General features: G+C 49.7%; 1 protein-coding gene across 1 annotated transcript in view; it reads right to left on the reverse strand.

Moving 5' to 3' along the window:
• Nucleotides 1-14,131, reverse strand: part of LOC144111483 (receptor-type tyrosine-protein phosphatase epsilon-like) — a 102,633-nt gene that overhangs the window by 57,484 nt on the left and 31,018 nt on the right. The window contains exons 11-14 of the mRNA XM_077644795.1: nt 9,543-9,630; nt 7,746-7,822; nt 7,354-7,390; nt 7,179-7,276 (exon numbers count right to left, since the gene is read on the reverse strand). Coding sequence (XP_077500921.1) covers nt 7,179-7,276; nt 7,354-7,390; nt 7,746-7,822; nt 9,543-9,630 — 300 coding nt within the window. The remainder of the gene's footprint in view (nt 1-7,178; nt 7,277-7,353; nt 7,391-7,745; nt 7,823-9,542; nt 9,631-14,131) is intronic.

The following is a 14,131-nucleotide window of genomic DNA, read 5'->3' on the forward strand; positions in this document are numbered from 1 at the left end:
AATGAGGGTGTTAGAGGAAATGCATGAATTAACTAGGCTTAAGAAAGGCCAAGAAACTGCGGAATCCAGTGAGCTGACGGGATTGTGGGAGCAGAAGTCAGTGGTCGATATCAGAGCGGAGGTCCGTATGCCATAGTTCAGAACCCGACTCACCTGTGCTACGAGAAAGGCGCACAGACATAGCCATAGATAAGGCTCTCGAGAATTTTGCAGCCATCACAGTGTGAGCGGTTGAACGAAGACGTTTTTATATCAAAATTTTCTGGAGGCGCTTAAGTACGCACTGGCCTGAAGTCTGGGGAATGCGGATCGTGCCGCTCGAGAGAACATAGATGTAAGAAACTTGCGAGGTTGTGGCATAGTCGACCTGTAGGCCAGTAGGTTTTCATTGAAATATCTCAGGTATGGCTCCACGGGCACAGCCGTACCTGATGGCGGCGTTTGAAAAAGGGGTGCGAGGATTGTCGGCTTTCATCGCTAGAGAGGAATTTGCTTGATTTTCGAGCAGATCGATGCGGCAGGCAAGATATTTCAGGCGCACACTGGATAATGTTTCCGGGATGGCGGTGAACTTGTGTGCAAGATTCCCCCCAGTGGCGCGTTTCTTTGGTTGAGGGTGCGTTAGAGCGCGGAGCAGGAGTCGTAGGTAATAACCGAGTGGACGGAGACGGTATGATCTTCAGGGAGTACGGCGGCAAGGCGAACTCCTGCGATTTCTGCCCTGGACCTGCCCACCGCCGGGACAACATGCCCGCTGCCCCATTAATTGGGCAGCTCGAGCAACTGACGCGGACACTGGCCGCTACTCTGCAAGCCACTACGCTTCTGCTCCCAGCGGCGTCTCAGCCGTCACTAAACGTGGCGCAGGGACAGCCACTTCACCCAATCCACTATAGCTAGACCCCCACTGATGAACCCCCGACCACGGGTTCTCCAGTGCAACTGCTGTGCCCTGCGCCAACGCAGAGCTGAACTTATCAGCCGCCTTGAGGATGATCCCACACCCCCGGATGTCCTGGCTCTTCAAGAGGCCTACCTCCGCCCTGGAGAAATCCGCAACCCTGGCTAAGTAGGCTACAACAGCAGGACCTTCTGCCTCCTGACAACCTGCTCGGCGGACCCCTGCCTGGACCATCTACACCCACCTGGCAGATCCAGAGCGGTACTCTTCGTCCGCTCTGCCCTCCTTCAGGCGGAAATAAAAGTGAGTGGTGCTATAATGGCCCCCATGGAGTCTGTATGCGTTAGAGTCAGGGTAAGGGAGGTTGACACGGCTGTCGGAACTATTTATGGGCGTCCTGTAATCCCATGGGACTCCCACTTCTTGCCACAGCTAGTAAGCCTTATAGGTGACGGCTATCTGCTCTGCGGGGAAATCAACGCGGCTCATCCGCGCTGGGGCTTCCGCAGGGCAGATCGCCGCGTCCGAGACCAGATCGCTGCTCTCCGTGGTATATCCCTGATTGTTTTGAACACTGGGGTTCCCACATTTCCCGGAGGGGTGGTGTCCGCTCGTGTATAGACCTGAGTATTGTAACTCAACGTTGTGTCTACGAGTGGCGCCCCTCCCCGGATGCGTGGGGTTCGGACCACTATCTCATCGCTCTCAGTCCCAGTCCTGGGAGGAGGGCTGACGGGTGCATCTACAAAGTGGTCCACTGGGAGCGTATCCAAGGCCTCTTCGGCAGCCTCCCACTCCAGGGAGATGTCTTGGCCCATGTGGCAAGGTGTGCGGCAGCAGTCTGTGAGGTCCCCCCTGGCCTGTGAGGTTCCCCCTGGCCAGCCTGTACCGGACATCAAGCTACTCCCCCTAAGGGCTCAACGATAGCAGACAGAAAGGCCCTCCGTACCGAGAGAGCCAAGGACTGGACAGCGTTTAACCGTCTTGATGCTGCCTGCAGACGCCAACACAACATACGTCGCAACGAGTATTGGGAGAACATCTGTGCCTCCCTCGTGACTGCCCGCAGAACAGCCAGGGCCTGGCGGCTCTTCCGCTCTCTCCTTGCCCCTCGGACCCAGCTGAAAGCCCACCTTGTCATTGCTGTCTCTCTGGGTGTCACTTACCGGGAACTGGCAGATCGGCTGGCTGATGCCTTTTTCTCCAGTGGGGACCCCCGGCCACCAAACCACACCACAGTGGCACCGGGCCCACACCAGGTGCCACGACCCCGGGAAGCAGACATAACCACCACCTGTCCGGCCCCCTTCACAATCCGGGAGCTCTCTGCAGTACTCAGCCGTTCCAGGCGCCGCACATCCCCAGGCATAGATGGCATCACATATCAAATGTTGCGGAACCTGGGAGAAGACCACCTGGCCAACCTGCTTTCTTCTTTCAGCGAGGTGTGGCGGACAGGCATGAAGAACGGCCCTTGTCGTTCCTGTCCTGAAATCAGGCAAGCCGCCATCGGCCATCGCCTCCTACCGGCCGGTCTCCCTCACGTCTGTCCCAAGAAATATCATAGAGGCTATGGTCCTTGAACGCCTATCCTGGGTGGGCCATGTCACCGGAGGAGGAGGAGGAGGAACAACTCTATTTACGTCATGGCCTAATGGCATCATGGCCTAATGGCGCCGTGACGGGGGCCCAGGCGGCTACTCAGCGGAGGATCTGAGGCCTTTGTCGCTCAAGAGCCGCCGATATCTGCTGGACGGCCCAGGTTTGCACGTCACGGTCAGAGCATTCCGCCGCAGCCGCGAGTCGCGGCGAAATTGTTATGCTTTTAGAAGCCTCGTCGGGGAATTTTGTGCAGTCCCATAGGACGTGCATCAGAGTTGCCCTCTCCCGCTGGCACACGCGACACACCACTTTCCATGTCACCGGCCACTTCCCGGAACAGCAATCCGGGTTTCGTCGCCATCGCTGCACTGCTGTCTACATCGCAGACTTGGTATCTACCCTGGAGAATGTAAAGCACAACTGCCACATAGTGTGCCTGGCTCTCCTCGACATACGAGGTGCCTTTGACAACATCCGGCACAAGGCCATACAGCGTCATGGGCATCCCAGCTACCTCTTCCAGTATGCCCGGGGGTTCCTGGCTGACCGCTGTGTGTGTGTCCGCCTGGGCAGCATAACCAGCAGACCGGGGATCATCTAGCATGGTGTCCCCCTGGGAAGCGTCCTGAGCCCGCTGCTGTTCAACACTGTATTGGCCATTCTTCCCGGCCTCCTGCCTAAGGACCTCCGGCTACCCATCCACGTGGCAATCTACGCGTATGACATTGCCGTCTGGTGTCGTGGGCCCCGCAGACAGAGGGTCTAGACCATCAAGAACGTCCCGCGAGCCATCGATGCTTTCGACGCCTTCCTGGAGCGTGCCAGCCTTGGCATCTCCCCCCGAAAACGCAAGCGATGCGCATGAACACCAGGGCTGGTGCCAGCCCAGGCCATACTTTCCTTCACGTTGGTGGTCAAGAACTCTCATGGAGCCGTGAGGTGAAATACCTCTGTCTCCACATTGACGCCCGACTCACATGGAGCCCAGTAGTGCGTCACTTCCTGGCCCAGTCCTCCAGAGTCCAAGGGGCTATACGGTCCCTACTGGCCAAGGGGAACGGCATGACTCCCAAGCTGGGACTCCAGCTCTATCATGGCATGGCCGTACCACAGTTCACCTATGCTGTACCACTTGTCCAGCTCACTGTGGCCCAACATCTGGCCATTGAGCGCAAACTGCAGGCGGCCATACGCCTATGCCTGGGTCTCCCCCTTGCCACCCTGTCGAAAGCAGGATGATGTCCCTTGGAGCTCCTGTCCAGGCGCACCTCCTTCCATCACATAGAGCGCCTTCACAGCGCGCCTGAAGGGCGTCTCCTCTTTGACCGCCTTCTCAGCAGGACTAACTCCAAAATGGGCCAGGTAGCCCAAGAGTTCGAAGACCTTGTTGGGGGCATCCGGAGACCTTCTCCCTCTCTCCTCGTCCTTACCTTGTACACCTCTACGAGGTCCATCTCTTTCTGCCTGGCTCCCGGACGAAGCGAACACTGATGTTATGGGTCTACAGCAGGAGGTTGCTGCTGTTCTCCAGGCCGAACCCCCTGGCACGGTCCCCATCTTCACAGACGGCTCCGTCCTACAAGGACCCTGACCGCCCGCAGCTGCAGCCTGCACTGCCCCATCGCTCTACGTGAGCAGAAAAGCCAGGCTCCCGTTTGTGGCCTCGTCCACAACCGCCGAGCTGGCCACCATTCATTTGGCTGCTGAAATCCTCAGCGAGCGCCACGAGGTCATGGAGGCAGCCATCTACACTGACTCCAAGACAGCCCTCCAGCTTCTCCAGAGGCTCTTCAAGGTCCCCCCCCCCATCACCCGCAGGCTGTCTTACCGGCTGGACACAATCTGCTCCAGGGGAACCCGCTTCCGGCTGACCTGGGTGCCGGTCCATGTCGGAGTCCTGGGCAACGAGGATGCGGACACCCTGGCCAAAGCGACGTACCCCCCAGGAACTCTAGTCTGCAAGGTCTTCTGCCCTTGGAGCTAGCCAAGAGCATAGTAGAAAGGCACCATCTGCTTGACCACCTAGATCCCAGGGTGGCTAATGGCCAACCACCACGCCCACTCCCATCTGTTGGTCTTGATGGCAAGGAGCGCAGTCTCCTCCTTACACTGAGGGTGGGCTGCGCCAACACTCTTCCCATCTCCTTCTATGACACGCTGGCAGTGGGCGTGGAGGCTAGCCTTCCAGTAGACAAGCCCGTGTCTTCCCGCTTTCCATCCTTCCTACATCCACGGAAGAAGAAGAGGAAGGAGCAGTATGGTGTCACTGCATGCTAAGAAAAAAAATTGGAGGGGGCACTTAAGCTCTACCCTAAGGTTATGACGCACGGGCGTTCTATAGACGCAGAATTAGTTACTCTTTACATTCATAGATCCCTGGAAGCCCTCATACCGCTCCTGGTGTTGCCGTTAAGTGATGCGCTACTTCCCTCCAATGAGAGGTGCTCCTAGCGATTTGCTTTGTTCGGCCCAGGTTGCTCTTCCTGCCACGGTAGGCGGCTTGCTCACCATCCGGTGTGTCGGTTGTAATTACGCCGCAAAATCACGTGACCTAGGTGGCCCACCTGTCTCCTAGGCTGCTGTGTGAGGCTTTTTCACTCACTGTCAACGACACTTACGTGGGATTTTCTGCAACAGGAGCTCCTTAACGCTCTCGCGTTTAAATGAAGAGACCATCGGCAAATTCCTGTGGAACGCAAAATAATATTGGTCGGCGAGAGCTCAGGACATTGTCGATGACAGCGACATGAAAGCAAGGAGGCGAGGAAGGAACAGAGCCGACTAATGTTCCGCATGTGGGCCAGTTTATGGTAAATGTCGGTGTGTTCTAGCTCACAAGGGTAGAAACTTGGGCGAGTCGGTAACGGTGATCCATGGAAAGTGAGAGTAGCGCAAAACGGGACAAAGGGACAGAGAAAGACAGACACCTAGCGCCTGTGTTGTGTCTGTCTTTCTCTGTCCCTTTGTCCCGTTTTGCGCTACTCTCACTTTCCATGGTTCTAGCTCATCAACAGAACACTTCACATCAGGAAGGAGAAGGACAGCGACGTGGCCTGTCATCCCGAGTTCTTTCATAGAGCTGATGACATAAGAGATAGAAGAAAGCATTGGAACTCTTGATTGGGAAAGTGCTTCGGTTCTCCTGGAAGAGAGCGTTTGTTTTGGCCATCCACTCACATCATGCAAGTGCAATGGGCTCGATCATCAATCAGATAGCAGAAGAGGGGCAAAAAAGGTCCTAACAGCTAGTGTCAGAACACTTATTAATATTTAGGTTGGGACAGAGAATGCGAGTGCGCTAGACCTAGGAGTCCCAGAGCACTGTAAATCACGGAATTTGTCCAGGTGGCGGTATTTTTCAATTATCTAGAATTCTGAGCACCTGAAATGTACTGGCATAACCCCACCGCCTAGTGGGCAGCGTCTCTTGTAGCAGAAGAAGTAAATGTTCATTTCTTAAAGGAGTGTATTTCCTTGTACTGCGTGGCACTGTGGTCGCCAGAAGACTGTCTTTGGAAGTCAAGATGGATGGACGGAAAGAAATTTGTTGGTCAAAAGGCATGCCACATGCATGGTCTCAGACTGTTCCAGGAGTTCAGGGGTGGCAGATTTGCGTAGGGCGCAGTCCACCAGTCATTTCCTGCCGGTGGGCTAAGCGCTCCTGAAAGCACAGTCCCACGAGGAATGAGTTGGGTGGCCGATAGAGGGTACTGCATGGAATTGACGATAAGCGCAGCACTGAATACCAGTATAGAAAGAAAGAGCGGACTCTGCTTGGAGCGGAGCGGAATGGAGTGGAAAATGCTGGACAAGACGGAGAAGAGGAAATGCATGCGTAGATGATTCCTTATGTGGGTGCAACTAGGAAAAGCCTTGCAGCAAATACGGCACTGATTGCTGTGTAAGCGCATCGCGCACGAAGGCGTCAACAGTCTCACATTTTTTGTGCATAACTTTTGAGCATTTGACTGCTGTGAGGGCTTCTCAATGCGAGCTTTGCTTTTAAATGTTCATCTGGAATATGAAATGATACGTAACCGCAGTATTGGGTGGTGTCATGCATAGAAATGCGAAAATGTTGCTTAGCGCCAAAATATATCAGTATTGCGATATTGAGTCCGGTTCAACCTGTTTTCTGAAAATATTCACTCTCTTCGCCATTTACCAGAATTGCTTAAGAATCGAACGTTAATTGTGGCTGCTACTATGTTTCAAACGAAGTTGCGTGAATAAACCTAATCTGCGAAGTGGTAAGTTACCTATGCAGAAATATATTCCTTGACATCCGGCTCACATGTTTTGCTTTCGCCTAAAGCGGCCGTTTTCTTTTCCTGTTCATAGACGCAAGCATTTTCGTCGGTCTGACGCGAAATTGCAGGATGCCAGCAAGCGCTTCGATACATCTCTCGTAGTAGTGGTTATAAGTAATTTGTAAATGTCTGATAGGAGCGCATCATAAAGTTTGTGATCGCCTTAACTACACATTTCAAGGAAATGAATATGAAAGAGATGAAATAGGCAGAAGTGTGAGAAACCGGAAACGTTTGCGATTGCTTTTGTTGAATTTTAACACTTCCGCTGCACAGCATAAGCGGAATCAATTATTCTTCAAAGAAGGCAGCATGTTCCTGCCCCAAAATCTAGACAAGACAAGGAAAATCTTTAAAGCGCTCACCACGTCAAGCTCGTTCGGGCCAGATATCATTACGACCTTAGAGGCATGCTCTTGCCACACCATCCACCAGAAGTAGGAGATGGTGCTTGATGTTGGGCCTAAAATAAGAGGAAGGTTAGGTGGATGTGGTGATTTTCACAGCGTGTCTAGTTTCGCGTAAATAAAACTATGTTACCTTGAGCTGCGATGTATTGGTGCTGGTTCATCACGCCCTAGATAAAAATAAAATAAGTTAAGCTTCATCATATTATGCAGTTTATAGCTTTTATCAGAGACAATCTGCGTGAGGAAGTTGGCTGCCTAGATTGAGAGAGAAAAAGAATGTCGGGAAGGCAAGGAGGTTAACTAGAGCGGTGCCTAGTTGGCTACCCTACTGAATAAATTTAGTGAAGTAAACCAAAACTAAGACTATAGATTTCTACAAATTACAAGATAAATTCATAAATTGTTTGTTCCGTATTGTGGCTTTAAAATATTCATGTCTCACTCCGGTAAAGCTAACACTTTAATGAACTGAACAAGAATTTAGAGCCTGTAATTACAAGCGTAAAAAGGTGTAATGCTCACTGGGACGTAGCTTGCGTTGATGTAGTCTTTGGCTCGGCTTCTGTTCTCGTATGTCAGAACCACCCTTGAGTGGTCATCTTTATAAGTAAACAAAAAAAAGTTATCAATGGTCGAAAAGTGCGCAATGTTAACATTTGTGTGCTCTTCGATACACTTTTTGAGAACGATCAGCATTCTGTAGGTTATCAACAGAAGAAATATCTTTTTGGAGCTTGAAAGTGTGAAAAAAGAAAGGAAGTGAAAACAATTTATATATGCTGATCAGATTCAATGTAACTAGTGGCTGCTGCGTAGACAAGATTTCACTTCAACTTTGTTCATTTTATATTTTGCTGTTATGTGTATTTATATTTATATAATTCATCGTGGCTCGTAAACCATATTAGCCAGGACTTCAACTCTTTCCCAATGCTAAGGGGTGTTTCTGGCAATGAAAAAATGAAAAATGTAATAGCTAAAGAACAAGAACCTTTTGTGCTTCTGGCATCACCACTGGTCGAATTAGACTGTGCGTAGGACACAAAATTCCAGAATTCAATCAGATGTCATTTATCCTCCAGTGAACGTACTGGCAAAGAGTAATGAAGTAGAAGTTCCCAAAACGAACACAAAAACCCGTAAGCGTCGGTGCCAATGAGAGAGCGAAGTACTTGAAGACAGTTAGCTCTTAAATTACCATTTGCTGGAAATCTTGGCTGCAGATTTTAGGCTCCCGTTATGATGATCATTACATTGGTAGGTTTTACGCTATGCTATGGCCAAAGTAACCTGTGTGAACGAACTAATATAAGAAGGGCACTTTACTAAATGAAGTAGTCCCTGTAGCTTTCACGCATATTGCATCGGTACAGGAGAAACAAGTGCCTAGTGCAGGGGTGGCCAAACCGCGGGCCACGAGCAGCACGTGTCTCATCGCGGGTCCATGTGATGCTCGCGATTCTGGGGAATCTGTATCCTCCCTTCATTTTTGTCTCCAAAAAGAGCTTCCATTGCGTTCTAGAAGAGATGCCTCCTCCAGAAAAAACTAAAAAAAAGAATGTATACTATATTCAAAATCATAAATTAGAGCGGGAGAAAAAGGAAATAAAAAAATTTCCCAGCCGGCCCTGCGTGGAGCACAATGGGCTTTACATTTGAATCAGTGCGAAAGCGGGGACTGGGGGTACGTATAAGACGACGATAAGCGGGCAGTGCCGTTTTACGGAGCGCTCACGCCAGGCCAGCTGCCAACATAAAGCGGACGATTTTTCTCGAGGTTGGTGCGATCGGATTAGAGCTTACGCGCTAATAAGGCATCGCAATGCTGAGGCACAGTGAGCAATCGCTGCATGAGTGAAATTCACTGTTGCCACCAGCATTTGCAAAATATCCAAATCAATGTTCCATGCCCTCTTTTTACGGCGGGTCTTCATAAAAAGCTTATTATTTTTGGCTCTTTGGATATGACTGCATGGTCACCCCTGTCGTACTTTGTTCTCGCCGAAGAATTACTTGATTCATAACATCGCAAGGTCGATTTTGCATCTAGCTGTGAGATCAGTGGAGGCAGTGACTTTTAAAGAGGCAAATATATTTGTAAAAGGAGTTACAGCATTATATTGTTTGGTGCGCCTAGAGCAAAGCAATGGCCTAGATTAATATTAAGAATTTGCAAAGGAAATTTCTCTTGCAAATGTAGCACCATGCGCTGCTGTGGTGAAAGCAATTGAGGACAAAGAAGAAAAGGGTAATGCTGACGCTCATTTGAAGATTAAAAAATGCAAGTTTTCGAAATCATCTCTCTCAAGAACATCTTACATGGTAGAACGTCCTTCCTGTTATTCTTAATTTTTTTCTCTTCCCTCTCTGCGATGCTGGTTGGATATACAGGACCACTCCGTGCGTTCTGCAAACATCAAAATGACGGAATTTTCAACACAGCAATAAAACATCTTGAAAAGATAATTTCAACTTAAACAAGGTCCATCACAATTTTTTTCACACTCGTCAGCTGTACGATTCCATTCCACCCGTAAGTGACCTCATATAATCAACAACATTTCTTGCAATTGTCGTTTTTGTTGGAACAATTTTTTTACGCTATGCAAAAACATTACGTAGTTCTCTCACAAAACCAGCATTCAGTCGAATTGCTAAAGACACAGAGAAAATGGACTGCGACAAAAGCAAGAAGCCATAAACTGGGCGCTAATAAACTGGGCATAAATTGAATAAATTTTGAATACCTGGCGTGGAAAGTTTTATGTGGTTCCAAAAATACTGAAAAAATAGGCATGAGAATACGTTCCAATGTAAAGCAACAACAGAAAAACGCCAGTGAATAACACATTTTCTCTCCTTCGCCAGTTTTTATCAGTCACGAGATCCTTTGAGAACTCACACTGAAGCTATGGTCCGGTTCACAAGCATTTTTGGCGCTGCAAAGTTACTACAAGACGACGGTAAACAGCAACTAAAACACACGGACATCACGGCTAATCGCACACTACGATGCGAAGGTTTATTGCGAGTTGAAGGAAAAAAGAAGACAAGAACCACACGTGGCTACTAATACACGAAGTGAAATTTACATGTTGCTTCTCGGCAATGCAGTAACTTAACTGCAAACTCTGATAATTTTCGAAGCAGGATTTTTTTTTTTGGTGCTGTGCAAGGGTAGCGCGCGCAGCCCGTTCCTTTTCACGCGTCTCTAAGCGGCTTCGAAATCTGCCTGCAGCGATTTCTGTCTTGAAATAGAAGCTGCCTCTATCTTTCTTGGTCAGAGCTACCGATTAAACGCTTGGGCAGTCGCCTTCCAAACCAGACTTTATTCTTAAGCCCTCAATTATCTGCCTCTTTAAAGTATTGCAGGATTTTGCCAAAATGGTCCTTGCTAGGAATTTTGCCTCGCAAATTGTGGGGGAGGATCTGTCTTGGGGTTTCTACACCTTGCACAATGGGCTGCCAATTTGCCATACCCGCACGCACGAGTTCGCACGCGTTCGCAGACGCACGCGTTCCGTTCAAACGGTCTGTCCAAACGAAGTCTTTCCGCAAGAAAAAGGAATCTTGTAGGCCACCCACACTGAGCAGACGACGAATTTTGTCTCGTGTCGCGCTCCACACCCTTCGTTTGGCTTCGATGTGTTGACCTTCCGGCACAGTCCATTGAGTTTGTTTGGGACAGAGAGCACAACGTTCACGTCGAACCCGTTGCCTTTTCTATTGAACTGGTGTGTTATCCTAGGCATGCACCATAGCACCAAGAACGGTCTCTTATTTTCTTCCTGGATGGTTCTCTGCCTTCTTTGAGGCAAAATGCTCTTCAAACTGCTTCTGCTGATGACATTAGCAGTCACCTAGGGGTACTCGCTTGTGCACAGCTGTAGTTCAAGCAATCTGTAAGTTCAAGCTATCTTCAACAACCCGTGGGCAGGGTGTGTTGAGTGTCCGCTGCATGCACGACACCCCAATGCCCCTTTTGACGAAATGTGCCCTGGGTCAGAAGGGAGAAGGCGTTTCTGCACTCCTGTTCTGCACATCCAACCTACTTGCTCTGAATTCGATCGTTGCGCTCCCTGCCCCAAACAAACTCAATGGACTGTGCCGGAAGGTCGACACCAGACAAAATTCGTCTGCTCAGTGGGGGTAGTATACAAGAATCCCCTTTCTTGCGGAAAAACTTATATTCGACAGACCGGGCGTTGCCTCGACTAACGGCTAATGGAGCACCAGGACGCGTGCGACTCCCTGCAAGGGTATGGAAACTTGGCAGCCCATTGTTCACGGTGTGGAAACCCTAGACGGATTCTCCTCCACAAAGCTGCGAGGCTAAATTACAAGAAACGACCATTTTGAGAAAAAACCCGCAATACATGTAAAAGGGAGATAATCGAGGCCTTCAGAATGATGTCTGATTTGGAAGGAGACTGCGTAAGCGTCCCGTCAGTAGCTCTCACCAAGAAAGAAATGCAGCTTCCATTCGAAGAGGGAAATTGCTGCAGATACATTTCGAAAGCTCTCAGAGACGCATGAAAAGGAACGGGCTGCGCGCGCTACCCATGCACAGCACCCAAAAGAACCAGGTTTTGAAACTTTTCACAGTTTGAAGTAACCGCATTGTCACGAGGCAACATGTAAATGTCATTTTATAAGTCGGCTATCAGTTCCCAAGTGTGGTTTTTTCGTTTTCTTTTTTTCCTAAACCTCACAATAAACCTCCACTTGGCAGTGTGTGCTTAACCGTGTTGTCCATGTGTTTTCGTTCCTTTTTACCGTCGTCTTGTAGTAAGTTTTCAGCGCCAAAAAACGCTCGTGATTGTTTACTAAATATTCCGAACCCAAGCTTTACTCCATTGTCTTGTTATGAGCGTTGAGAAAGTTTAAGTTGTCTTCCTTCTTTCTGTATTTTGTCTGATATAAGAATGCACATGCTAGCAGATAGGGAGTCACATACTCAGCTATCACAATGTTTAGAAAAATGTCGAGATGGTGTGGTTGATTGGTGCGATTTTGTGTGTTATCTTAGGCTTTCATTCGCGCAACGCCTGCTTTGACACAAACATTCGTGCGCCCAGCTGCACTATAATAACATCTCAGTTTCCTGGTACCTTAGACACTTTGTTCACCATTAAACGCTTTAGGTGTAGCTATAAGGCGACACAGTTTTCTGTATTGGCCTTGGCTCGGATTGCTTTCTAAAACACGGAGGAAAGAAGAAAAATTTAACAGCCTACTTTCGAATTTCGAGAATACACAAACTCTTGATTCCACATTGCAACGTCCGGACATGTGACTGCGTATTGTGCTAGCTGCAGAAGTGACACAGTGCTCCCAAAAGTCGTTTCCGCTGCTATCGATGTAGAGCATCCTACATGCCCCGCGTGGAGTCTTTCATGCGTTGCATATTGCAATCACTCAGTTCAGCCCTTGGGCGCGGCCGGGCAGCCACCAAACCACGTGACGTGACGTCACGACAGCCGGAGGAAAAGCTGAGCCCCAACTCGCGCGGTCGCGCGCGGCCGCAGCCACCACCTGACTCCCGCTCCTCCCGCTAGGGGCGATGCGCTATGATTGACGTCACGGCATATGTATAAAAGAGCTGCGCTCCTTCGCCGGGACAGTCTTATACCCCTGTCATACGGGCATTTCGAGGGCCCTCGAACCGATAGTCTATCGACTCAAAGGCGATCGAGCGCTGCTACACGGGCAGTTTCAATGGCGATCGAGTCAATAGACAGTTTTAGCTGTGCGTACGCAAGTGCTTGCGTACCCAAAGAGCTAGGGCGCTGCGTGCGTTACGCTGTCCGCTCCGAAGTATAGTTTTAGCTGACCGTGCCGTAGCGTCCCTCAGGCGCACGTGGCGCCATCTAGTGACAAGAAGTCAAACCACATCAACGCTCGGTTGAAGAAAATTTCATCCGTGATTACTGATAACTACTGTGAGTGCATTGGGAGCCTTTTTTGTTCCAAGAAGAAAAACTATGCAAACCGAAGAAAATGCAAGATCTGGCTAAAAGTTAGAAAACTGCTTCGCCAGGTGTCGTTGATACGAGGAAAACACACTGAATATAGTTAGGCCTAGGAGCTTGAAGATCGCCAAATTATCTGAAAAACAGGGGCTAGTTATCGCTTATACCACTACGTGTGGGCAAGATTAGGCGAAATAAAAGCGAACCGCTACCATTTGAGCGAGCTATTGCGTCGAAGAATCCAGCGGCGACATGTATTTATTCCGAAGCGGGCGAGCAGGGCGCCGCCATCTTGTCAAAGTTAGCGTACGCAAGCCACGCAAGCGCCGCAACGCAAACTCCGCTGGCTACCGTACGCAAGGCTACCGTACGCAAGACGCAAGGCTTGCGCTTGCGTTCTGCGCATGCGCACTACCGTCCCCGCAAACTCCTCGCGTACGCTAACTCTTTGCGTACGCACAGCTAAAACTGTCTAATAGCCTATCGAGTCAACGGAGCAGCACGGAACTCCATCGAGATATGCAACGCATTCTTGGCTTAACCAAGCTAAGCCTGGCCATTTTTTTAAGCGGCGCCTAGTCAGAAGCGAAGCTGAAATGCTACGGCTCCTTTGCTTCAAATTGTAGTACATCACGTGTTCTGCCGCACTGCAAGTTTAGAACGCTTTTATAGTTCGCGTTAGCCTTTCCGGCCATTGATGCTAGTGCACCTGCGAGAGTATATAAAGCTTTAGTAGGATGTTCTTTCGGGCAATTTGGTTCATACCTCAAGAAATGTTAAAACTGTGCATAGGACGAGAACATAGGCAACGAAGAGCACGCAACTGCGCCTGTGATGATTTGTGTGTTCCTCACTGCCTATGTCCTCGTCTTTTGCGCAGTTTTGGCGTTTTTAAAAATAATAATTGGAACCATTGGTCGTTGACGGATTGCTTGG

This window comes from Amblyomma americanum, chromosome 11 (assembly GCF_052857255.1).
Source record: "Amblyomma americanum isolate KBUSLIRL-KWMA chromosome 11, ASM5285725v1, whole genome shotgun sequence".
NCBI classification, from domain to species: Eukaryota; Metazoa; Arthropoda; class Arachnida; order Ixodida; family Ixodidae; genus Amblyomma; species Amblyomma americanum.